Genomic DNA, 26,595 nt, shown 5'->3' on the forward strand with positions numbered 1-26,595 from the left:
ACCTTTTATGAAGGTTCACTTGTTGATTTTTCTATATATGATTGACTTTGTAATTTAGTTACCACTATGGTTAACCTACTAACTCTATCTTGAACAGTTCATATAAATTTTCTGATTTGCTGGTTATTTCCCTAGTCTTGAATAACTTCCACTTTCAACGATTTCTTCTGTCGTTTTAAATGTTACGGAGTATTTAACTTACTAACATGTGCTATTATCTAAATTCTATCTGTCAGCTTTTTATTGAGACACTACTCTTCTCTGTACATATAGATAAGGTTTTAACATTTATCCAGAAGACCTAGTTGGGATATTACAACTACAATGTATAATTATATGCACTTAAATATACAAGTTTTGAAACATATTGCTCTCACCAAGTTTTAATTAATACATAAAATTTGTTTCTAAGTTCTTGCAATGTACACATGTGTACTATCTATTAAATTGAATTTTAGATCTAACCAACTAGCATTTGGTCTAGTGGTATCCGATGTGCCCGTGTTCCAGTTCCCAAAAAAAAAAAAAAAAAAAAAAAAATTCAATACAGTAACTGTGTTTATCTTGGCAAACCTTAACTTGTTTTATCTTAAATTTTAAATGGAAATCTTGGTGCATCAAGAATCTTAGTTGCATATTGCAAAGGGACTCATTCATGACTCAATCTGGTAATCGTTCCCTTTTAATAAAAATCAAATGTAATACAGTAGCTGTTTCAGAGCTCACACTTTGATAAAATTAAATATGAAATGGGGTATACCTGGTGATGTCAGTTATTAAAAAATGGAAACTAGGAATTGGGCCCTATTAGTAAGGTTAAAAAATGTACCATGAGTTTTGGGTTGGAACTTTAATGTGAGACCACCAAATGAGTAGGTCAGATGTCAGTGGAACCATGAATGTGAATTACTTACTTTTGGCTGTGTGCTGAAAGAAATTATTGAGCCTTTGTCTACTCTGCAACATATTGCTTTGTGAAGCTTTAGAAACAGGTAACTTATTCAATGAATGCACCTGAGAGATATAACGACAATATGACATGCACATACATATTTATTTATTTATTTATTTTTTTTTTGGCGAAAAAACGGAAACTCGAATAGAACCGAGGTCGTTTTTCAAAGGAAAACGCTCTCAACAAAAAATACAAAGAACGGGGAAACGGGGAAGCTCGCACCTAGAACCGTCACACGATGGAACATCACAATCACAATATCACCTTCCTCTACAACCATACACAACCAGTTTAGGCCTTTCAACGTTCAAATCGACCTTAATTTTTGCCCACAAATCTTCTTTCTTTTTCACTTTTTCGTTTTTCCAATTTAACCGCAAACGTGAAGTTATCATCATTCGAGTCCGACATATCAAGTGAAACGTCGTTGGCCTTAACATCTTTCTCTGTATACATACATATACGCTTATAACAATTATTATTGGCAGAGTGATTTTCCACGTATTTTTAAAATCATCCTTCATAAATTTAGATTTGTTTTGCATTTGTGGTCCTGTTAACCCCTGCAATGCAATACTGTGTGTATCTAGAGGGTTTATGTTTCTTTAGGGTACATACTACACATGCGTGCTGGTCAAATTAAGTTTAATTGCATCCTGTAGTCCTTTTTAGTATTCACACTAGGATGGAACATAATTTGCATATCTACAGAGTTTGGTGTTTCTTTAGGAAGGGATCTTGTTTTACCAAGATTAACAAATTTCATTGCATAAAGTACAAGTCTTTTGAAGCATTGTTGATATGTAGTTTAAGATTGGTGTGTTGGTTTTGTGATTGGTGGACAAATATTACTAATAAATAAAGGGGTTATCACTAAAATGCTCATTTTTTCTCCCATTTTTGACTCAGAACCCATAAAAGAAAAAAGTTGACAATTTGCCCGCGCAAGGCGCAAGGACGCAAGGTGCCTGTTTTGCGACCTTGCTTCCCGGTGGACGCAAGGACGCAAGGTGCCTCTTGCGACCTTGCTTCCCGGGGACGCAAGGTGCCTCTTCCTCCTGCCTGATGCTATATCCATGTTTTCTTTCAGACATTTCATCAAACACATTACATGCATAGCTTTTGAAGTCAACTACTTAATATGCTACGAGTATAACAAAATATGGTTGATCATGATGTACATAAGTCTAAAGCAGAGTAATATAAACCATAAAAATTATAAGACTATAATCCTGAAAATACGTACATGCACATTTATTTACATACATTACATATGGTAATCAAAGGGAAAAGCATATAAACAATATTATTATTGAACCAAATATAATCTTGGCACAGATGTACTCACTTGCGACTATTAAGTTAAAGTATATACAATACGGAGTAATATATCTATTTTTTGCGACTTATCTTGCTCATGCCTGATTATCAAAGCAATCACCTTTCAAGATATGTCGCAAAAAAAGTATCATGTAAGATGCACGTAAGGTGTTTGATGAAATGTCTGAAAGAAAACATTGATCATGATATCAGGCAGGAGCAAGAGGCACCTTGCGTCCTTGCGTCTCCGGGAAGCAAGGTTGCAAAAGGCACCTTGCGTCCTTGCGTCCCCGGGAAGCAAGGTCGCAAGAGGCACCTTGCGTCCTTGCGTCCACCGGGAAGCAAGGTCGCAAACAGGCACCTTGCGCCCTTGCGCCTTGCGCGGGCAAATTGTCAACTTTTTTTTTCTATGGGTTCTGAGTCAAAAAAGAGAAAAAAAATGGGCGTTTTAGTGATAATCCCATAAATAAAGTTGGGAATAGAGAATGGGGTGGTTGTGGACTTGCAGGCTTGCAGCAAATGGGTTAAAGAAACAGCACTATAGTGATGGGATCACTGGTCAGTTTCTTATTTTTTTTTTTTTTGGGAGATAGCATAATAAAGTACAAACTCTTGCTTACATTATGGATTGTGCTTGATATTTGGAGGGTTTTTATTTTTAAGGACACACACACCCATATTACAAATAGTCCACCCCGGACTTGAATTCGCAAGATCGAAGTTAATAAGTTACTTCGATACTGATTGGCCAAAGGGCCTTTGGTAAGATATCTGGTGTCTTTGAATGGACCTTTATGTTAGATGGATTATGTACTTGGACTTATTATTGGCCCGTGTTCTATAAGGGTCCATTTAGTTTACCTAGTCCATTAGGTTTAGTGTAGCCTATTATTTAAACATGTACTGATCCGCAACATGATATCCAATAACACTTTTTATTAATTCCATAAAAACATACTCTAGAACACAAATAACATGTAAATAGTCAACTAGTAGTGTCTCCACGAAATGCAACAGCAAAAACCATATTATGCTACTAGGGTGAAACAGGACCCTTTTTAAAAAAGAGCCCTTTAGTTTAGAACCAAGTGGATACAGTGACATGGTGTAATCAATGTACAAGTTATGAAAGCATAAAGTAGGTTGCTTTCACTGGACCGTTTTGGCTGATAGAGTATGGTGGGATTAATCCAAAACAAGAAAGGTTAGATTGTAAGTGGATTTGTTTAGCCATGTATTGAACGCAAATGGTGGGCCCTTTGTCTCAGCTTATATTCTGTTAATTAATTAATTAATATTAAGAAAGCACACTCATCAAACAAGAATGAATAGGAAACATCATTGGCCCATGTGACAGAAAAAAAAGGCCAATATGACAAAATGTATTTTGAGTTATCTTAAAACTAAATTACACAAACGGTCCCTGTTACAATTACAAGTATTGGCCTTTATTTCGACGTATTCAGTCCTTGTTGTTTGCAAGTAGTCCCTTTAGTTAACGCTCAATAACTAAATAATTTTTAAATAAATTTAAGGTTTGAGAAAAAGTTAAGTTGACGACCCTATAACGAAAATAACTAACGTCCGTTAGTGAGAGAGAAAACCCATGTAACATGTGCAAATCGCAAAGAATGCGAACATCAGAAAATTTAGATGCTACAAATAATTTGGTACAAACTACTTGAATTATCGTGCAATTTTTTCTAATTTTAACTTGAGTGATAATTACCATGTCTCTCAATTTATGCGAAAAGTAGTATAATACTATTGTAAAATTTTACTTTATATACTTCAATTTGTTTAGGCAGCATTGGTATTGAATAAGGTATATGGTCTAATTTGTTAAGTGCTGTCAAAATTAACATACAGAGGAGATGAGAAAGTAAAAGTAAAAAGTAAAGAAAATCGTACAATCAATAGTTATTCTGTAGGAACTTCCACTTTTTTACTGTCACCTTCTGCTCTTCTGATATCAAACGCATGTACAAACAATATATTTGGTGAATCTTCTTTCTATACTTAGTAGGGTCTGCAATGTGCAGTTGTACGTTGGGTCACAAGACTGGTACTCACTTTTTTCCCTTTAAATCTGACATAACATTTGAAAGTTTTATACTCCACTTGATAAATACTGTATTTAACAAAAGATTAACCACCTAAAATTAGTATATTCTTGGCGATAGAAAGTTGTTTATTTGTTGTATAAAACATTGAGATCCTTGGTATGCTTTTCAAAGTCATATTACATTGACCCTAAAACACTCATAAACTTAGTTCAAGCATAAGCGTATAAGACACATAAAACATATTGATCAAACATATTGATCTGACTTTTTTATAAGAAAGGTTAGGGGTTAGACTCCTATGAACTGCAAAAATATTTGTCTTGTGGTTACTCGTCCATTTCATGGGCCTCGTACGTCTATGTGTCCGACTCTCACCTGAGGGGGTTTTACCACACGCGATGCTCGTATGGATTCGTCGTGTGGGTTTCCTCTTGAGGGGCGATAGAACTGTATTAATTCTTCCAAGGAAATAATCGGGTGAGTGAGTTCCGACATCGGGTTCGGACCCCATCAGTGATTTCTAACCGCCATTAAAAAAAATCAGATTTGCTAGCAAACAATAATGACATAAAATCGTAACGTACAATAAAATAAATCATTCCTTTTCAAAGTTTCCTATTACTCAGGCAATTAACACACCAAGAGCATCATTCTAGCAAAATTTTATTAAAAAAGAGATGCAAATGTAATTTTGGTTTAATTTCACAATTATATTTATATTTATTTACATTTATAATTTATAATTATATATTATAGTATCAGGTAATGAAAAATGATTTTATGTTAATAAATCCCATGAAAAATTTGACGGGATATTGCAGATTATAGAAGCCTTTGTAAACCAAGTATGGTAAAAAAAAATTAGTGAAAGGGTATACTCGGATCTCCCATATCCGGGACCCCTTACGTGGCAACAAAATGTTCCAAAAAGTGTCAATTTTCTGATTTCTGGTGATGACTGGGCATAAATACCATCCTGAATATGAGAGATATGGGTTCGTGATCAAATAATCATTACTAGTAGCATCCCTCACGCACATCCAATTCTTCTTTCTAAGAGTATAATCATAAACACACTTGGTTCTAGTATAGAAATTGTTATAAAACTAGTGACTAAATTGTGAAGACACTTTCCGAATCAAGTATTTCAACCCTATTAGCCTTGGGTTACACGAAATCTCGATTGGGATAAGACAATGAGTGATTAATCTTATGCTAAAAGATATTTAATCAAAGTGTATGTAGGGAATAGTTTTCTGTGTGTTTTTGCAGAGAATATGGCGTGAAAACATATATCCAAATGTGATGGTAATAGACAAATAAATACAAAAACTGGTCAAAAACTGTCAGAAAGCCGGCACGACGTGCCAAGTCACGGTGTGACACGTGACTCATGCTGTCCACCAAAATTGACCTGGAACGGCGTGCCACCTGTCATCTGTTTCCATCTGAGCAAATCTGACACGGCGTGCCACCTTGAGAGTGGTCAGGTAGAAAAGTTTAATCCATTTCATGATCACCATGTTCACGTTTCTATTACCGAATCTATTTCACTCTTTACGAACTTGTACTCCACATTTTACCGAATCCGTTTTAGAGTATCGATAGATTAGTGACATTATCTACCTAGCAAATCCAATTACACCAAAATCATATGCTGGATGACACTATAATAACCAACAAAAAGTGAGATTTATAATAAGATACACGGATTCTAACAACCTTGTAATCGGTTAACGAATCATAACCAAATCCAAATAAATCGTTTACCTAACTCGGATCTCTCATCGGGGATGGCACTTTACATCATAAACGAGCTCATAAACCTGGATTCCCCATATCCGGGATGGTACTTTATGCACAGTCATAAAAAAATCGACACTTTTTGGTGCCACGTAAGTGGTCTCGGATGTGGGAGATCCGGGTATGCCTTTTCACTAAGCTTTTTTTGTTTTTGTTTTTTTTTAACCATACTTGATTTACAAAGGCTTCTTGAATCCGTACTATTCCGCCAAATTTTTATCCCATATGGTAAGTTGTACTGTACTATGTAAATTGGAGTATTATATATGTGTCGAATTTATTATTGTATGGTTTTCTGTATAATATTTGTCAGGGACAAGTGCTGCCATAAAGACAGTTGCAGGATAGTATCAACACAGGTGTTGCAGTCACTCATAAAATACACACTTACATACACTGCACACACCAGATCATAAACACCTTCAATTCTTTTGCATAAATAACTAGTACTCCACTATATTCTGAAACAGAAACCATTAGTTTATTTTAATACTAGTACTCCATCTTTTTCTTTTTTCTAATCAAGGTGCTTGATTTGAAATTGAAATGGAACTCATGAATACATTAAGAACTGATAATTCCAAATTCCCATTTACTTCAAGTCAATGGCAAGAATTAGAACATCAAGCACTTGTTTACAAATACATGATTTCTGGTATGCCTATTCCCCCTGATCTATTATTCTCCATTAAAACAAGCTGCTTGGATTCTTCAACAAAACTCATCTTGCACCATCACTCTCCTCATCAATCTAGTAACTCCTTGTGTCTATCTTAATTTACTAATCTATTAATTATTGCATTTTTTTAATTTAAGCATATAAACACTTTGTTGTTATGATTTTCAGTTGTTGGATGGAACTGTTTTCAAATGGGATTTGGGAAAAAAATAGATCCAGAACCAGGAAGATGCAGAAGAACAGATGGAAAAAAATGGAGATGTTCAAAAGAAGCTTATCCTGATTCAAAATACTGTGAAAAACACATGCATAGAGGCAGAAATCGTTCAAGAAAGCCTGTGGAACTAACAACACCACCACCACCGCCACCATTAACAATAATGTCTACAAAATCCCTAAATTACCCTTCACCAACTTCTCATTCTTCACCTTTTGTTTCTCATCATCATCATCAACTGTCTTCATCATCATCAACTACTAGGTGTCATGCTGATGTTTTGTCATCTCAAGATGGCTTTTTGTTGGAATCTAGCCCCTATTCACATTCAGAAAAAGATTACAGGTTTGTTTTTTGTTGTTCATGTCATAATATGTTTATATGCAATAAAAATCTAGTGTTGTCATGATTGAACACAAGCAGAATCAGACACTCACATGCTAGTGTCCAGTGGCATATAAAATACAGTAAATGATTCTGTTTCTGTATCAAGTTTTGTGCTTTTGATAACAAATTGTACTGTACCTTTTTCATGATAACTGGTATACTTACTAATTCAAGATGCAAACTTTAACCTTGAAAAAACTGTCATTTGGGATGGTTTTAGTCCATCTTTTATTGTACTTCTATGGTTAAAACAGAGTAGGGGTATTCTTGTCATTTTAGCATGATGATTTTAGCATATCTATTGAACTTCTATGGATGGATGAACAGAGTAGGGGTATTTTTGTCATTTTAGCAGAAGTAGTCCTCACTTTAAAGTGTTCCTAACAAGCATCTAATCAACTTTGAATGTGTTTCTCACATGTTATATTGTTTCAAAACATGTGTATATTACTTCAAGAATTAAAACATTGTTATGTCAAGACATTCTAAACCAAGGTATAAAAGGATCCTGTTATCCTCCGCAATTGCTCAGGAGGATAAATATTTTTACTTAGATATACCATATAAGCAATCTAATTTTTTTTATTATATAAAACTAGAACTTTATATATGCAACCTAATTAATTGGATTATTCTGTAATCATTTGTGACCTTTTTCCTGACACCTCAAGATATGCTGCTAGTAAAGTTTGAACTTGTTAACTCTTGTGACGATATTAGGACGCCGACAACTTGCCTATCTATTGATAGTTATTGTAAATGAAGATATGTAGAGTTTAACATCGTTGAAGGCCTAACACATTATATCTATATATACATCTCAAGCATAAGTAAAAATGGATAATGCCCTCTTCTTATAGGAGAACAAAACTTAGGCCGATACAAAACTTGTAAAGTAACAACTTGAAGTTAACAGGTTTAAACTGAAATGCAACTCTAATTGCAACTTAACTAGTAATCAGCTAATGGTCACTGTAAGTACATTAACATGTTATCCATACTACAGTACATATCATTCAATAGAACAAATGTCTCCATGTCTCAGTTTGAAAGTATTCGACTATTCGTACATAAAGGTGTGGAAAATGTAACAGACATTGTTTTTTATATAGTAAATTTTATCCGTAATAACAGTATATTAATAATTTAATATATATAGTTTATATACTTACTCTTTCATAAGATATGTACTTGATATGTAATTACTGTCTGCATTGTGTAGAACTAGTCCTCGGTGCTTATAATTTTGAAATGTAGACCTGATATTTCCAAAATTTTGATAGCTACAGGATAAAACAGGACATAGATAAACATCCGTTTTTGTCAGAGAGTCGTATTGGTGATTCTTGGCACTTGGAACCACTAGCGATGAACAACTCATCTTCTTCACTAGCACAATCAAAGCAGCAGACTAATTTCTCAGATTATCGTAATGACTACTCATATCTGCAGCAGCTTCAAAACGCCCCTAGACAACGACAAAAGCAGGATGAGGGACGACGTTATGATCAATTGGGCTTGATGATTGATACAAAAGATGAAGTACCCCATGAGAAAGTAATGCACCATTTCTTTGATGAATCGCCACACAATGACAATGACAATTATAATGATGATCATAATCATAACAAAGATAACGATTCTTCAAAAACTCAACTTTCAATCGCCATCCCCAGTTATGCTCATGACTTTTTCGTGACCCATAATGGTAATTTCACTCTTTAAGTATTTAATTCTTCATATATGAAATTCTGTTAGAACAATTGTCGTTAACTGTCGCGTTTTGCCTTTTTGTGTAATTGTGGCAAGAATGCTAATGCTAATGTAATGGTATTGTATTTGTATGTTTCTCTTCGGTATAAGAATGTTGGTCTTGACTCTTGAGTTATGGAATTATAGTTTTTGGTCAATATATAGATATATACGTAGTGTATTGCTACATAATTCTTTCATAACTTCATTTAACATATAGGAATCGGATGAAAACGGTTGACAAAAAAGTGATTGATTGTGAGAGAAAAAATTAATAGTTTTTAATAGGCAAGTAGTTGGAACACAGTTTTGAAAACTCAAATCCAAACGATAAACATTGCCAAAGCCGTACAAACAATAATTCATACGTCCAATCGGACTAAATAAACATGTGTCATGTGTTATTTACGATGACATGTGCTAGGCACATGCCAAGCTTAACCTTTGTTCCTCCATAGTATAAATAAGAATGTATGGTTCATTTGTTAGTAGCTTATGAATTGTTGTGTGTGTGTTTACACATTTCCTTTCCCTTTCTCTCTCAAGTATTGTAGCCTTTGGCATTCATTCGATTATCAATACGAATTCGAGTATCTCCTTTGATTGCATTTCTTGTTTGTGCGAATCAAGGCATACTTAGATCTTCTACGATTCATATTCAAGAAAGATCATATCAATTGCTCTGATACCAATTGATATGATCTTTCTAGGATATGAATCGTAGAAGATCTAAGTATGCCTTGAATCGCACAAACAAGAAATGCAATCAAAGGAGATACTCGAATTCGTATTGATAATCGAATGAATTCCAAAGGCTACAATACTTGAGAGAGAAAGGGGAAGGGAATGTGTAAACACGCACACAACAATTCATAAACTAACCACAACACAATGGCCTAGTGCCTTATTTATACTAATCACAAGGACTAAGGACTAAACATGTGCAGCATTAATGTCCATAGCCAGCTGTCTGTCATGACAAATCAAAACGCACAAAAACCTTCCACGATTAAAAACGAACGTGTTGTCAACAATAACCGCAGGCTTTCCTCGATCAAACACGAATGTGCGATTGGCTACAATAGCGTCAGCTCTCCTTGAAAAGATTATGAACTGCAAGAATCTCTTTGGAGACGAAATCACAGCAGTAGTGATGTCAATGGACTTCATAGCAGTAGTGAGTTTGAACCAGATTAAACCGCAAAAAGATCTTCCCCGGTCAAACACAAACGAACTGCTAACAAGCGTCATAGGTTTTCCCCGGTCAAAAACAACTGCAGCATCAACCATGAGCATGTCCGGGCGATATCCGTAGTGGTAGCTCTCTGTAAAAATAATACCTTTGACGTAATAGCATGCTACAGGGCTATTGTATATACGACTGCGTTTAGTCTTCCATTTAGGCCACACATAAACCTCTAGCTTATGCTTGATTCGCTCTTCGCAACCCCGCATCCCAAAAGATTTGCTCAATGGTACTAGCTCTCTGCAATTGATAAGATGAACTGGTCACGTGAATTAGCGAGAACTATTAGTTTATGTTGCTTCTTTCAGAAAGTTGTGAAGCTTCAGTCGATGTTGCTTGACCCAACAGGTATAAGCATGTTCATTTTGCACGTCAACTTTTCCCGCATTTACATTTTCATTTTCAGCATCTATGATTGTCGGTTGAGCCTTGTTGTCGCCATTTCGATGTGAGCTCAAAGGAAAAAGGACAGCATGACATTTAAGTTCAACTAGAATTGCATCCACACATTGAAACAGTGTAACTGGCTCATGCGTAGAACTTTTTATCTCCTCAACCATTTCATCATCACACAATTCAGACTCTTCTTTTAGCGCGTGTAGGAAAACGTCATCAATGCTTTCAGTCTCAACCGTAACCAACTCATCATTTCCAGTGTCTACCACATCCGGCTCATCATTTCCAGTGATTACCATAACTGACTGATCATTTGCAGTGTCTACCACATCCGGCTCATCATTTCCAGTGATTACCGTAACTGACTCATCATTTGCATCCACAACAATATTGTCCGGAGAGATTAAAGCTCGATTGGCAATCCACCTTCCACAAATTGATTCTTGTTTTCAAGAAGCGTATTAAGAACAACTTTATTGGCCCGTTGTGGCGTATCTCGTAATTCCAATAAGTGACCCTTGTAACTGAATAACATTTTTCGTACGTCAAACTTCCATATTGTGTCCCCTATGGTCTTTAACCATTGGAGTCCGAGTACCATGTCACAACCACTGAGGGGTACGATGATCATTGAACTCGTGAAAGTTTGTCCATTAAGTTTCCACTCAAATTCATCACATGCACTAGTTGTCACAATTGTGTTGCTTCCAGGTACGATTACTTGCATTGAGTCAACCGAATTAAGTCGACAACCAAATCGTTTTTCCATGTTCAAGTCTAGAAAATTGTGGGAGCTATTTACATCAACCATTATATGTACCACTTGTTGTTGAACACGACCGTTAAATCTCATTGTTTGGAATGCACTAGTTCCCTGTAAGGCATTCAAAGAAAGATGGGGAATGACTTCATTGTTGGCATTCTGTTTATCCGTCACCATTTTGTCTTCATGGATTGCCTCATCAACATGAGTTTGCATTACACAATCCGTCCGCGATTATATTTCAATTGTAATGCGTCGTTCACTACATTTATGTCTAGGCATGTACACTTTATCACAATGAAGGCACAAGTTTTTCGCCAATCTGTCATCCAACTTTTCTTGTGTAATCTGCCTCTTATTCGGAAACTTTGCACTAGTCATTTGAGCGCTAAGTTGCGGTGTACTTACTGAAGTCATGGTATTAGATAACCGAGATATATCCTTTATGGGAGGTACACGCACACATGGTGTTGGTATAGGAAGAGTTGTAGCCTTTCTTCGCTCTAACGCCAACATATCTTCTTGCAAAGATGCCAAACAATATGCATCATAAAGATTTCTGGGTCTGAAAATGATAACGTCTTTCTTAATTTTAGTCCGTAACCCCGAAACAAATAGATGAGTACCATATAATTCTGAAAAATCTGTCCTATTTTTAAACCACGAACAAAATGATTCATAATATTCTTTAACAGTACCAACTTGTGTTGGATTATCGTAAATGATCGGCATCTTATCGTTAATCGTCTTTGAGAATTAAACAAAATGAACACCTAATTACCCTCGTGCCCGTTGTCAACTAAAGTTAACAACTTCCACACGCAGATTATTCCAAATCATTGAAACTTGGACAAGTCTACGATCCACAAAATTGTACTCAGTCCAAACCAATGTGCTCCAAAAAATACTTGTGTTGTCCGCGTTGTGTACGAAGCCCACTAACTAGCTGACCAAACTAATAATCCAATTAAGAAGTTCAGTCCACCAAACAAATCTTGATGGACCACTTAAAAGTTCCAAGCCCAATTAAAAATTCGATGGTCCACTGATGAGTTATGACAAATTTTAAGCCACTAACTCAATTAAAAACCACAAGACAACTCCCTCCTGGTACTTCACGTGGCCACAAAAAGGTACAGGTCACTTTGTTTTTTTTTTTCACCTACACCATCAAGTCATTTTCATTACTCTCCAGTATCAAAAAACTATGAATTGGTCATGAACTTGCAATTAGCAGGAACAGAAGATGAAAATTGATCACATGTACGTTCTCTTCTACCAACTTGTAATGTCTCATCTTCGTATCTCACAAACAACTATCAAGAACCCTAAAAAAAAATTCTGACACGAATGAACTGACTCGCGTGGAATTGGTACTTCCTCCTCCTGGATCGTAAGAGTGAGCTGTTGGACCGTGTTAGATCTGACATGGATGAAGTCAATCGTGTAATAATGCAAATGTACTAGTCAACCGTGTAACACAAATATGGAGCGTACGCCTGACTTCCTGCAACAAATCTTCAACCCAGGAAAAAACAGTTAGAACTCCGGTGCGGTGGTGAACGGCGGACGGTGGCGGTGATATTGTCAAATTCGTCGGAAACTGCTATTAAAGCTATAAAAATGATCGGAACTGTAATCTAAACTTCCGATTAACATAAAAAAAACACTAATCGAGCTAAAAACTCTGCAAATTGATGAATTAAGGAATTTTTGTTCGAAACCCTTAGAACACCAATTTCGAGCAAAACTTGATCAGATTACGAATTAAACTGCGAAATTTGGTAGAATTGATCACTAAGCATCCGCGAATCTTCCTGTAATCATAAAACTGATCTGTAATCACCAATTAATCTTACCACCGATTCTTTTTTTTCTTCTTCTTATGAACAGAGTCTATTTTTTGTTTGATTTTCTGATATGAAACCCTAGGAATCGAAACTTGAAATCTGATACCAATTGATATGATCTTTCTAGGATATGAATCGTAGAAGATCTAAGTATGCCTTGAATCACACAAACAAGAAATGCAATCAAAGGAGATACTCGAATTCGTATTGATAATCGAATGAATGCCAAAGGCTACAATACTTGAGAGAGAAAGGGGAAAGGAATGTGTAAACACACACACAAAAATTCATAAACTAACCACAACACAATGGCCTAGTGCCTTATTTATACTAATCACAAGGACTAAGGACTAAGCATGTGCAGCATTAATGTCCATAGCCAGTTGTCTGTCATGTGTTATTTACGATGACATATGCTAGGCACATGCCAAGCTTAACCTTTGTTCCTCCATAGTATAAATAAGAATGTAGGATTCATTTGTTAGTAGACTTTGAATTGTTTTGTGTGTGTTTACACATTCCCTTTCCCTTTCTCTCTCAAGTATTGTAGCCTTTGGCATTCATTCGATTATCAATACGAATTCGAGTATCTCCTTTGATTGTATTTCTTGTTTGTGCGATTCAAGACATACTTAGATCTTCTACGATTCATATCCTAGAACAATCATATCAATTGGTATCAGATTTAACTTTCGATTCCTGGGGTTTCAAATCAGAAAATCAAAAAAAAAAAGTTACTATTCGACTAAAAAAAAGGAAAAACAAATAGAAAATAGGCGGGAAAGAATTTGATGTCCTGCTGATCAAATAGAAGTTTACAAGAATTCTTGCAGTGATTTCGTGATCATTTCTACAGAATTTCGAGGTTTAGTTTTCTGTTTTGAGCAAGTTCTGCTCAAAAATTGATGATCTAAGGTTTCGAACAAAATTTCATCAGATTCATCATTTCAAAGTGTTTTTGATCGATTCATGTATGGTATGTTGTAATCGAAGGATCGGGAAGTGATTCCGATAAGTTTTAGTGTGTTTACCTGTTGATTTCGACGAGTTTTATATTTTTTCCGCCATAAGCCACCGTGCTCCGCCACCGTCAACGTCACCGGAGTTTCAACAGAATTCTCGCAGAGATTCAAGATGTACGGTACGCTTGAGATCTCCTTTAGTCAAAGGGTTGACTAACACGTGTACCAGGGTAACTGGTCACTCGTACGTGACAAGTTCAATTCTTTCCACGCCAATCAGAAATACCTCGTTACCATCACTCGTACGACCCACTAGTTCCTTTTACTCACTCGTACGGCCCACCAGGCCCATTCGTACGTTCCAGCAGCTCACTCGTACGTTCTAGTAGATGCACGTCAGTTTAATTTTTCTAGGGTTTTATGTGTTAGAAGAAGAAGAATAAGGAATTATAAAAGTACCTGGTTGTTGTGGTCTGATGCGTGCAAATAGGAATTAGGGTGCAATAAAATAGTCACCTGCAATCCTTAAGTTTACTTTGGTGGATTGAATTAATTTCTTGACAAGTGGGACCGGATTGAAAGAACAATAGGAAAGTAGTGAACTTTTATTTGAGTGGATTATTTGTTGATGGGTTGCAAGGGTTAATTAGGCTATAGAAATTCATTGGACTTCCGGTGCCCCGTTTTTTGTCAATTAAAACACATGACCGACTTATTCAAACAATCGCGGGAGTAATGGCCTTGCTTCCCGAAACTATAACAAGTAGGTGTAAAAGTACTCGAACCACCTTTCCTCACACTTCCGACGCTTTCGGACACCCCCTTGCTTTTCTTGTTGGAGTAACTAGATGCTCCAAACTTCCTCTTACTCGTCCCATAACTAATCGGACTCGGAGTCTGTGCTTCAAACCCTTTCGCCACTGCCAAAATCTTAGCAAAAGTTTCAACATGCCCAATACTAATTTTACCCTTCAAATCATCTCTAAGGGTTGCGTGAAAATCTTCCATCAACAATTGATCATTCCCCACATACTCGGGGCAAAAACGCGCTTTGGCGAGAAAGTTGGTTTTAAGAGTGTTTAGGTCCAAAGACCCTTGACGCATGTTTCTTAATTCGTTGCGAAACTTAGAAAGATCCGCTTGTTACCGGTACTTGAGGAAAAACTCTTTCTTGAAATCTTCCCAAGACAACCCTACAAAAGCCGTTTCACCCACCATAGCAAGTTTACCGTCAAGCCAATCTTTAGCATTTCCCCTCATCAAACTAGTGGCAAGCCTTGTCTTCTTTTCGGGTGGGCACTCGCTAGTACGAAAACAACCCTCAACATCGGAGATCCAAGCCGTACTTTTCATGGGGTCGGGATCCCCGTAAAAGAGAGGAGGCTTAGTTGCCATAAATTTTTTGTAGCTAAAAACCATCTCGCCCCCATTTTGAGGTCTAGGAAACCTCCTTTCAACTTCTTCTTTTACGGCGTCGGCCATTTGTTCCCGAATTAAATCGAAAATGTGTTCCGAAACCGACTCTTCAAGTATTTGCTTAACCTTTATAGAGAAAACCGAGACGTAGTTCTCTAGAGCGGCCTCTATTTTGGTAGTCATTTCATCTTCCTCCACATGAGAGGGACCACCACCGTTATTTGTATCCGTTCCATTTCTCGTCTTCATTCTAAAAATTGAAATGGATTAGACGTCACGTCAAAACAATAAGGTTATCTATATACATATGACCGCACGCACACCACACCTAGCTCAATACTTGTCGCACGTCCTTGCTTGACTTGACTTGCAACCGTAATAGTGGTCGCGACTCACTATTACGCTCGCATGCCATGCCATGCTCAAACGTCCCACAACCATCTTTCTCGATGTTCAAAACAATAACGCATGATTAGTAACAACATAACATTAGCATAGTTAGTCCACCTATTCACCAATGCACTAACCAAAACCCGTACCGACCCGTAGTCCTACAAGTCCCGCATTTAAAATCACAACATAAAAGTCTAAGTCTAGGCGCCTATCTTAAGTCACCTAAATCCCTTAGACCATGCTCTGGTACCACTTGTAACGACCCAACCTTCGTTATATCAAAAACACGACAAAAAAAAAAAAAAAATTTCCAGTGTATCTGGACAGCGTCCAGTTATCTGGACGGGGTCCAGTATTGAAGGCCAGGACGGCGTCCAAGAACCTTGGACGGTGTCCAAATGAACTGTAAGATTCTGACCCCGTGGTCCAACTTACTCGAGCGGAAAACCCGCTTCCCGACATTTTTAAACGAAACGACTTTCACAACACTTCATAATAAGTAAATTTAAGATATTCCCACAATAAAAATTGAGTTTTATAACACCGGGCCCACAACGACCCGTCTTACGAATTTCGTTCAAAGATACAAGTTTCGACCATTCTATTTTAATTTCCAAACGACACTATAGCATGGTGTTTGAGGTTAAACTACCCAATTCTTGGTCGAACTTCTAAAAGCTAAACCCCCGTGAGCCACTACTAATCCAAGCGAATACCTTTGCCCTTATCTGCACCGAACCCTAAAAAGGTAAACAACGAGAGGGTAAGCTAACGCTTAGTGAGTAGAATAAATATATACATGCATATACAACTTACCTACTCGCATCCACGACATCATATAATGCATACAATCGCATAACATCTTATATCAAAAGCTAGTATCATCAATTCGTACAACTAGCAACATCAATAGCATAATAATCATAATAATAATGAAATGCTAAATATCAATAAGTATAAACCATGGTTAACCAATAATCGCAAGGGAATGACCTCGCGAACAAGTCATCGGTGTTCATAACAACCATTAGCGCCCAAAAACGGCTATGATATGCTAACCCTCGAGGTGTTCCAAAAACAGCTATGGCATCACCCCCAAGTGTTCCAAAAACGGCTATGGCATCACTTCATCAACGTGTGAGTAAAACACGGTTATTACTCACGACCATGTGCACAAACACGGCTATGTGCACAATTAATACGGGCAAACAACGTGTGAGTAAGACACGGCTATTACTCACAACCATGTGTACAAACACAGCTATGTGCACAATTAATACGGGCAAATAAATCATATACATACATACATAAGTATTCCACTCACCTTATCTTCTTGGTGAGATTTTCCAGCAATACTTGAATCCTTCAATGCGAGTCACCTAATACAATTTTAATGCCCAATTAATTCACATAACAAGTTGGATTATACACCAACTAATCTTACTAGTGCATTTATGACCCAAAAGGGTATTAATGACCCATTTGCACTAGAACCACACAATCCAGGTCCAAATCCACAACTAATCACTGAAAGCTAGAGATTAAGGTTCTAAGACTTCCATTAATACAAGTCTAGGGTATTTTCATACTCAATTTATTCTACTTGGTCAAACTTACCCATTTGACCCATTCCAAGTCAACCATGAACCCTAATAACATTTTTCACTAACCATACAAGTGAGCTAGTGATTAACTACCCATTTAAGGCTCAATAACACCATTTATTATTTTGAAACCCTAGGTTAGTCATTCTTGATTCCTCATGACTCAATCTTACCCAAAACCCCCAAATTCGCCAACAATGGGTTTTATGTTCATCTCTACCCCATAACCCTAACCCTTAAACAAATTAAGCTAAGGAAATTAAGATTAGAACTTACCACCACAATCAAAACGTAGCTAGTGATGAGATGAACAACTTTATAACTCGAGCTAAGACCCGAAACTAGCTTCTTCTTTCTTTGCTTGAGCTTTCTCACACTAGGAATCTCTCTCTCTCTAAAATTAAAGTGAAGGGGATGAGGTTGTTGAAAGTGGAGTAAATGACACCCCAAGATCTGATCATGTGGCATTAAACTCCCACATGTGAAAATACCAAAATGCCCTTTTAAAATATCTAAAACCAAACAGCTGGCCCGTCAGTTCATCTGGACGGCGTCGAATAACCTGGACGGCGTCCAGTCCTTCAATGTTGGACGGCGTCCCATACTTTTGGACGGCGTCCCAACTAACTGGAAAACAGGGTCTTACAACTCTCCCCCACTTGAACCGGATTGCGTCCTCGCAATCCACGCCGCATGATACGCAGGAAGATACACCAAAACAAATTCTTCGGTTTCCCATGTGAACTCGGAACCTTTACTACGATGCCATTGGACCTTAAAAGTCCTCATCTCTTTGTTACGCAACACTTTGACTTTTTCATCAAGTATAGCAATAGGCTCTTCGACGTATTCTAACTTGTTGTTTAGCTCGATCTCGTCTAACGGCACCCAAGATGAATCATCCGTAAGACACTTACGGAGATAGGAAACATGAAATGTATTATGGATCCCCGCAAGCTCTTCGGGTAATTCCAAACGATATGCGACTTCACCAACACGAGCTAAAATCTTAAATGACCCAATAAACCGAGGTGCTAACTTCCCCCGTTTTTGAAATCAAATAATACCATTCCATGGCGAAACCTTAAGCATCACCATGTCACCTTCTTGGAACTTAATCAGTCGCCTACGTTTATCGGCATACAACTTTTGTCTATCTTGAGCCGCTTTCAAATGAGTCCGAATCATCTCGATCTTATTATTTGTCTCTAAAACCAAATCGGTACTCCCGATTTCCCTTTGTCCCACTTCACCCCAACAAATCGGAGTTCGACACCTACGCCCGTAAAGCATCTCATAAGGTGGCATTCCAATACTAGCATGATAACTATTGTTGTACGAGAATTCCACCAAAGGCAAGTGTTCATCCTAACTTCCACCGAAATCGATAATACACGCCCGTAACATATCCTCCAATGTTTGATTCTTACGCTCGGTTTGACCATCCGTTTGAGGATGGTACGCCGTACTCATATTCATCCTCGTACCCATATCTTCATGAAACTTCTTCCAAAATCGAGAAGTAAAATACGTGTCCCGGTCTGAAACGATAGACGCGGGAACGCCATGTCTCGATATCACCTCTTTAATGAACATTTTCGCAAGTTCCTACGATGCAATTGCTTCTTTAATAGGAAGAAACAAAGCACTTTTCGTCAATCTATCCACGATCACCCAAATAGTATCAAATTGTATTCTTACCATTTTCGGCAACTTAGTAATAAAGTCCATGGTAATATGCTCCCACTTCCACTTCGGAATTTCTAAAGGTTGCAATTTACCATAAGGTTTTTGATGTTCGGCTTTTACTTGCAAACACGTAACGCATTGTTCAACATATTTAACCACATCACATTTCATTCCGGGCCACCAATATTCTTTCTTCAAATCCCCCATCTTTGGTACCCACACGGCCACACCATATTTTGAAAGGATAACAACCCGTAGGGGCCTAATTGAATAGACTCCGTTTGCCCCACGATTCGTTCTTCATGTTTGTTATTAACGAAAGCTTCAATTTGGATCTCACCGATCTTAACAAGAAAATCGTTAGTAATTATCATACGTAATAATCCTAATCGTATCGCCGGATGTTGACTCTTTCGACTTAACGCATCCGCGAACACATTCTCCTTGCCCGGATGATAAAGTATCTCACAGTCATAGTCTTTTACCACATCCATCCATCTACGTTGATGATAATTCAAATCTCGTTGATCAAAAAGGTGTTTCAAACTCTTGTGATCCGAAGAAATCATACAATTGACACCATACAAGTAATGGCGCCAAATTTTCAACGCATGTACCACCGCCGCTAACTCGAGATCATGCGTCGGGTAGTTCTTTTAATGTTCCTTCAATTGCCTAGAGGCGTAAGAGATAACTTTACCCCGTTGCATTAGAATGCACCTGATTCCATTTAATGAGGCATCACAATAAACCATCATATCTTCTACACCTTCCGGCAACACTAAGACCAGAGCTTGACACAATTTCTCTTTTAACAATTGAATAGCAATTTCTTGATCGTTCTCCCAATTGAATCTCGTATTCTTCCTTGTCAACTTTGTCAATGGAGAGGCAATTTTAGAAAAGTCTTGGATAAACCGACGATAATGACCGGCCAATTCGAGAAAACTTCGGATTTCCGTAGGTGTAGTCGGTTGTTCCCAACTCTTTACCGTCTCTATCTTCCCCGGATCTACTTGAATCCCTTCCTTGTTCACAATATGGTCAAGGAATTGCACTTCCCTTAGCCAAAATTCATATTTTGAGAATTTAGCATACAACTTCTCCTTCCGTAACGTCTTCAACACTTCGCACAAATGGTGTTCATGTTCCTTCATGCTCTTAGAATAGATAAGAATATCGTCAATGAACACAATCACCGACTTGTCCAACATAGGTTGGCACACTCGGTTCATAAGATCCATGAATGCCACCGGTGCATTCGTAAGACGAAAAGGCATCACTACAAATTCAAAATGCCCGTAACGAGTTCGAAAAGCCGTCTTCTCAATATCTTCCTCACGGACCCGCATTTGGTGATAGCCAGACCGTAAGTCAATTTTAGAGAAATACGTCACACCTTGGAGTTGGTCAAACAAATCGTCAATCTGAGGCAATGGATAACGATTCTTGATCGTCACTTTGTTCAACTCTCGATAATCGATGCACATCCGCATACTACCATCCTTCTTCTTCACGAATAAAACCGGAGCGCCCCAAGGCGAAGCACTCGGTCGGATAAAACCCTTTTCAAGCAACTCTTGGGTTTGATTCAATAACTCCTGCATTTCTGTTGGTGCTAAACGATAAGGAGTTTTAGCAATGGGAGTAGCCCCCGGAACCAACTCAATGCGAAATTCAACTTGTCTTTTCACCGGAACACGCGGCAAGTCATCGGAAAAAACGTCTTCTAATTCATTAACTACCGAAATTTTATGAATGGGTGGTAGTTCTTCACGAGTATCAACCACATGGGTAAGAAAAACCATGCCACCACTACTAAGGAAACGACGTGCCCGCGCATAAGTGCATAATGGCACAAGTCTTCTTCGTTTCTCACCATGAATAATTAATTCTCCCCCACTTGGGGTCTTCACATGAATAGACTTTTCATGGAATGAAATATCGGCTCTATAACGATCGAGCTAATCCATACCAATGACGATATCAAACTCACCCAAAGTCATCGGGATGAGATCAATTTTAAAGGTTTCGGCACCAAACACAACATTACAATCTTTACAAACATCAACCCCTAGCACCGTCTTACCATCCGCTATTTCGACTTCGACCGGATGACTTAACTTAGCTAGCGGTTTATCAAGCTTAGACACAAAACGTGGAGTCACAAACGATAAATTAGCTGTAGTGAGCCGAACTTTTCCATGTTTATATATATTAAATGAAGTTAATATTTACATGATTAAATGTTTCCAACATGTTAAGCAATCAAACTTGTTAAGACTTGATTAATTGAAATAGGTTTCATGTAGAAAATTGACCACCCAAGTTGACCGGTGATTCACGAACGTTAAAACTTGTAAAAACTATATGATGATACATATATGGATATGTATATAGCTAACATGATATTATGAAAAGTAAGTATCTCACTAGGTATATTAACAATGAGTTATATACATAAAATGAGACTATTGGATTATGAAACTCGAAAGGATATATATAACGATTATCATTATAGCAACGCCTTACTAAATACATATGTATCATATTATGATATATTCATTGTTGGTGATTTGTGTCACCAATATGATTTAAGTGTAATGAGATTAATTTGTTAACCAAAATAACCTTGATAAATATCGAACAAGTTTGGGAAAGTGTGAAGTGCACACTTGTTTGAACTTATCTTGATTATGACGGGGGTTCGGGGGCAGCGCCCCTGATAGCGGGTTCCAAGGGGTGGCAACCCCTGGCAGGGTCCAAGGGGCAGAGCCCCTGGCTGGGATCGGAAATTTTTTTGTTTGGGTTAATATGGCTTTATTAAAAATGTGTTAAAATTTGATTTAAAGCTTTCAACAACATTAAATGAGATCGTTAACTTAAAGCTTTCAAAAACAACACTTACATGTAATGACTAACGATGACTTAACGACTCAGTTAAAATGAATATACATGTAGTGTATTAAGATGTATTAGTACACTTTTGAAAGACTTCAAGACACATATCAAAGTAATTCTACTTAGTAAAAAATGCTTACAATTACATTTCCATTCATTTTCATCAACAATTCTACACTTAGTCATTCAGTATTCGTATCCATATTATACACAGCTTCTAGACGTACTTACTATGAGTATATACTAATAGGAACTAGCATGGGATTCCACTCTTGATTATGTCATGCATGACTAATCAAATTTAACTTCTACCATGAACTAGTCAACTAACTAGAACTCCTTTTAACCCCACTCACCACTCATCATTCACCACTCACCAATCAATCCATTTCTGTGACGATCGCTCCAAATCCATATGGATGAACACGTCATTCATCGATTTCATTGCGAGGTATTTGACCTCTATATGATACGTTTTTAAACATTGCATTCTTTTGAAAAGGCACACCATAAATGAATATTTAAATCAAAGGTTTTCGACATCTGATGATTTCTTCATATAGACAATCACCATAAATAATAGTTACAACAGTACTTCCGTTGACAATGCAGTCAAAATAAGATACTTGGTGATGATTTGGTGAATGCAACGTTTCCTTGGAAAAATATGCCATGTAAGACTCCATGCACATAGCTTGTCTAACATATAAGCAAACAGCGGAAGACTTCTAGGGAACCTGAGAATAAACATGATAACAAGTGTCAACACAAAGGTTGGTGAGTTCATAGTTTTAATGTATCATATAATCTGTATATAAAGGTGGATCACAAGATTTCAGTTGTTTCATCCAGAAACGTTTATCAAAATATTCTACAAAATTGAGCACCCTGGTAACTAAACTTAATGTATATATAATTTGTACCCTTTGTATAATCATCTTAATAACACACGCAAATCAACGTGTACGCTTCTCAAATAGCATACGTCCGTTAAAAGGCTAGTGCTCTAGCTCGGACGGGGATATCAAGCCCTATGGATCCATATACTACTACTCGCGCCCACCAGTTCTTATAACCAGTAGTTACTAGTTACCAAAGCTAAGGAATTTTCGGTTCAAACTCGGTGTAGAATTTAGTATGTACTTGTATCCATTGCGTTTAAAAATAAAGTGCATGTATTCTCAGCCCAAAAATATAGATTGCAAAAGCAATTAAAAAGGGAGCAAATGAAACTCACCTTAGCAGCATATAAAGTCGTTCACCAAAATATGACCGAAACTCGGATTACCAAATAACCGTAGATCTCAACCTAGAGAACATATGTTGGTCAATAAATGTCTATCAAGCTAGGTCTGGTCATAGTGTATCACAATCCTAATGCTCGAGATCGACATACAAAAGTTATCCAAAGTCGTTTCAAAAAGTCAATTTTGACAATAGTTCAACAAAACGACACATACCTTATATAAGGAGTCATTTACTCGGTTGGTAATATTCAAAAATCCATTTTATCAATCTCGTAAACAAGTTGTTTAAATCTTAATTGCAGATTCAAAAGCAATTTCAATTAACGTTAATCATAATTCAGTTGATCATATCTCTTAATCCGTTCATCGAAACTATTCGATATCTAAATGAAAAGTCATTGATTTTTTGCCAGCTTTTCAAAAACATTCATATCATATACCTTTTACCAGTAACATATGTATTTAATTCGTGATTCATCATAAACTGTTTAACGACAAAATTTAGCATACAAGCATGTATAAATATATATACTCGAGCACTAGACATGGATACACAATTAATATATAAAAGATAAAATATGAGTTCTTACGTATCAATATTGAGATTCAATATTGTAGGAAAGTACGTAGACGCAACAGAGATGATAAACACTAGGCTTGATTCACAAATATACCCCCGAACATTACCCATAACCTCCTTGACAATAACCCATAATTTCCTTAGCTCTATCCCGCTTGAAAACCATTTTGAAAGTGACACGCTCATAACCTCGTCGTAGTATTTTATGTATAATACTAATTAATAATATTAATAATAATAAGATTAATAATAATAATAATAATCTTAATAATAATAATAATAATAATAATAATTTATATAATATATATATATATATATATATGAGAGAAGAGGTCGAGAGATAGATTGAGTAAAAAAACAATGGCAGAAACGATCGAGCTTTATAATGTGGCCTGATATTAGACCCCATGCGATCGCATGGGGAATGTGAGGGAATTCCATGCGATCGCATGGATCCCTTTTCCAGCTCACATTTTTTGATTTCTTCCTCGTCGACATAATATTATATATTATAATATCATGATACGTAAATCGAATTTAAAATTTTAAAAAGTCATATTTATTAAATACTTCAGGGGTATTCTATGTAACTTATAATTAATAATTTCTATCATGTCATTTTCATGTGAATAGTAAATGAATTAATTTAAATTCAACTATTTAAGCTACACGTTGTACGTTGTGCTTTACAAATTGTACATTATTAATTTAACTTCGTTTCTTAAAAAAAAATACAAAAATTATATCATAAAAATAAAATGACTTTATACGTAAAAATTTTAATTTGAAATAGCATCGTTTAATAGTAAATTTTTAATCATTTCGTATATAAATATTATTCGCATTATTCCGTATATATCGAAAACTCTTATATTTATTAAAATATGTATATAATACATGTTATGACGTTCGTGAATCGTTGGACAAACAGGGTGGTCAACCGTTATATAAAAAAATTATTTTCAAAAGTTTTAAAACTTGTCAAAATTCATTGCTTATCATGTCGAAAATATTAAATCATATAGAGAATTGGTTTAAATAAGTCGAAATTTTCCGGGTCATCACAATTTCACTTCCAATTCTCTTTCTAATTCTCTCTCAACACTTACACACACTTATGAACGAATTTTTCCAGTAAACTAATCATCGTCTTCATCAAAAATTTCTTCAAGAATCAAGCTATAATTATCATAGGAAGAACACTTCAAGAACACCTCAAAAATCCTTTCAAGTTTGCTAGTTTACTTCCAAGCTTTCTAATCCATTCCAAGTAATCATCTAAGATCAAGAAACCTTTGTTATTTATAGTAGGTTATCTTTCTTATTCAAGTTAATATTCATATTCAAACTTTGATTCGATTTCTATAACTATAAACTATCTTAATTCGAGTACAAATCTAACTTGAACTTGTTTTTGTGTCATGATCCTACTTCAAGAACTTTCAAGCCATCCAAGATCCTTTAAAGCTAGATCATTTCTTGTCACTTCCAGTAGGTTTACCTACTAAACTTGAGTTAGTAATGATGTTCATAACATCATTCGATTCATATATATATAACTATCTTATTCGAAAATTTAAACTTGTAATTACTAGAACATAGTTTAGTATATTCTAAACTTGTTCGCAAATAAAAGTTAATCCTTCTAACTTGACTTTTAAAATCAACTAGACACATGTTCTATATCTATATGATATGCTAACTTAATGATTTAAAACTTGGAAACACGAAGAACACCGTAAAACCGGATATACGCCGTCGTAGTAAAACCGGGGGCTGTTTTGGTTTGGATAATTAAAAACTATGATCAACTTTGATTTAAAAGGTATTCTTCTTGGAAAATGATTTTTCTTATGAACATGAAACTATATCCAAAAATCATGGTTAAACTCAAAGTGGAAGTATGTTTTTCCAAAATGGTCATCTAGACGTCGTTCTTTCGACTGAAATGACTACCTTTACAAAAACGACTTGTAACCTATATTTCTGACTATAAACTTATACTTTTTCTTTTTAGATTCATAAACTTAAGTTCAATATGAAACCATAGCAACTTGAATCACTCAAAACGGATTTAAAATGAAGAAGTTATGTGTAAAACAAGATTGGATAATTTTGCTTGTTGTAGTTACGTGAAATTTGTAACAAATTTATACAAATCATAACTTAACTAACTTATATTGTCTTATACATGTATTCTAACATATATTATGTAATCTTGCGATACCATAGACACGAATACAATGTTTTGACATATCATATCGACCCATCTATACATATATTTCGGAACAACCATAGACACTCTATATGCAGTAATGTTGGAGTTAGCTATACAGGGTTGAGGTTGATTCCAAAATATTATATATACT

General features: G+C 36.3%; 1 protein-coding gene across 1 annotated transcript; it reads left to right on the top strand.

The window, feature by feature from the left end:
* The first annotated feature begins 6,690 nt into the window (after positions 1–6,690).
* On the top strand, positions 6,691–16,815 carry LOC139843025 (uncharacterized). The gene is made up of 4 exons (XM_071833113.1): positions 6,691–6,898; positions 6,992–7,385; positions 8,711–9,132; positions 16,748–16,815. The coding sequence occupies exons 1-4, from the start codon at positions 6,691–6,693 to the stop codon at positions 16,813–16,815; spliced, it is 1,092 nt and encodes a 363-aa protein (XP_071689214.1).
* The last annotated feature ends 9,780 nt before the right edge of the window (positions 16,816–26,595 follow it).

The sequence above is a fragment of the Rutidosis leptorrhynchoides genome, chromosome 1 (genome assembly GCF_046630445.1).
Source record: "Rutidosis leptorrhynchoides isolate AG116_Rl617_1_P2 chromosome 1, CSIRO_AGI_Rlap_v1, whole genome shotgun sequence".
In the NCBI taxonomy this organism is placed as follows: domain Eukaryota; kingdom Viridiplantae; phylum Streptophyta; class Magnoliopsida; order Asterales; family Asteraceae; genus Rutidosis; species Rutidosis leptorrhynchoides.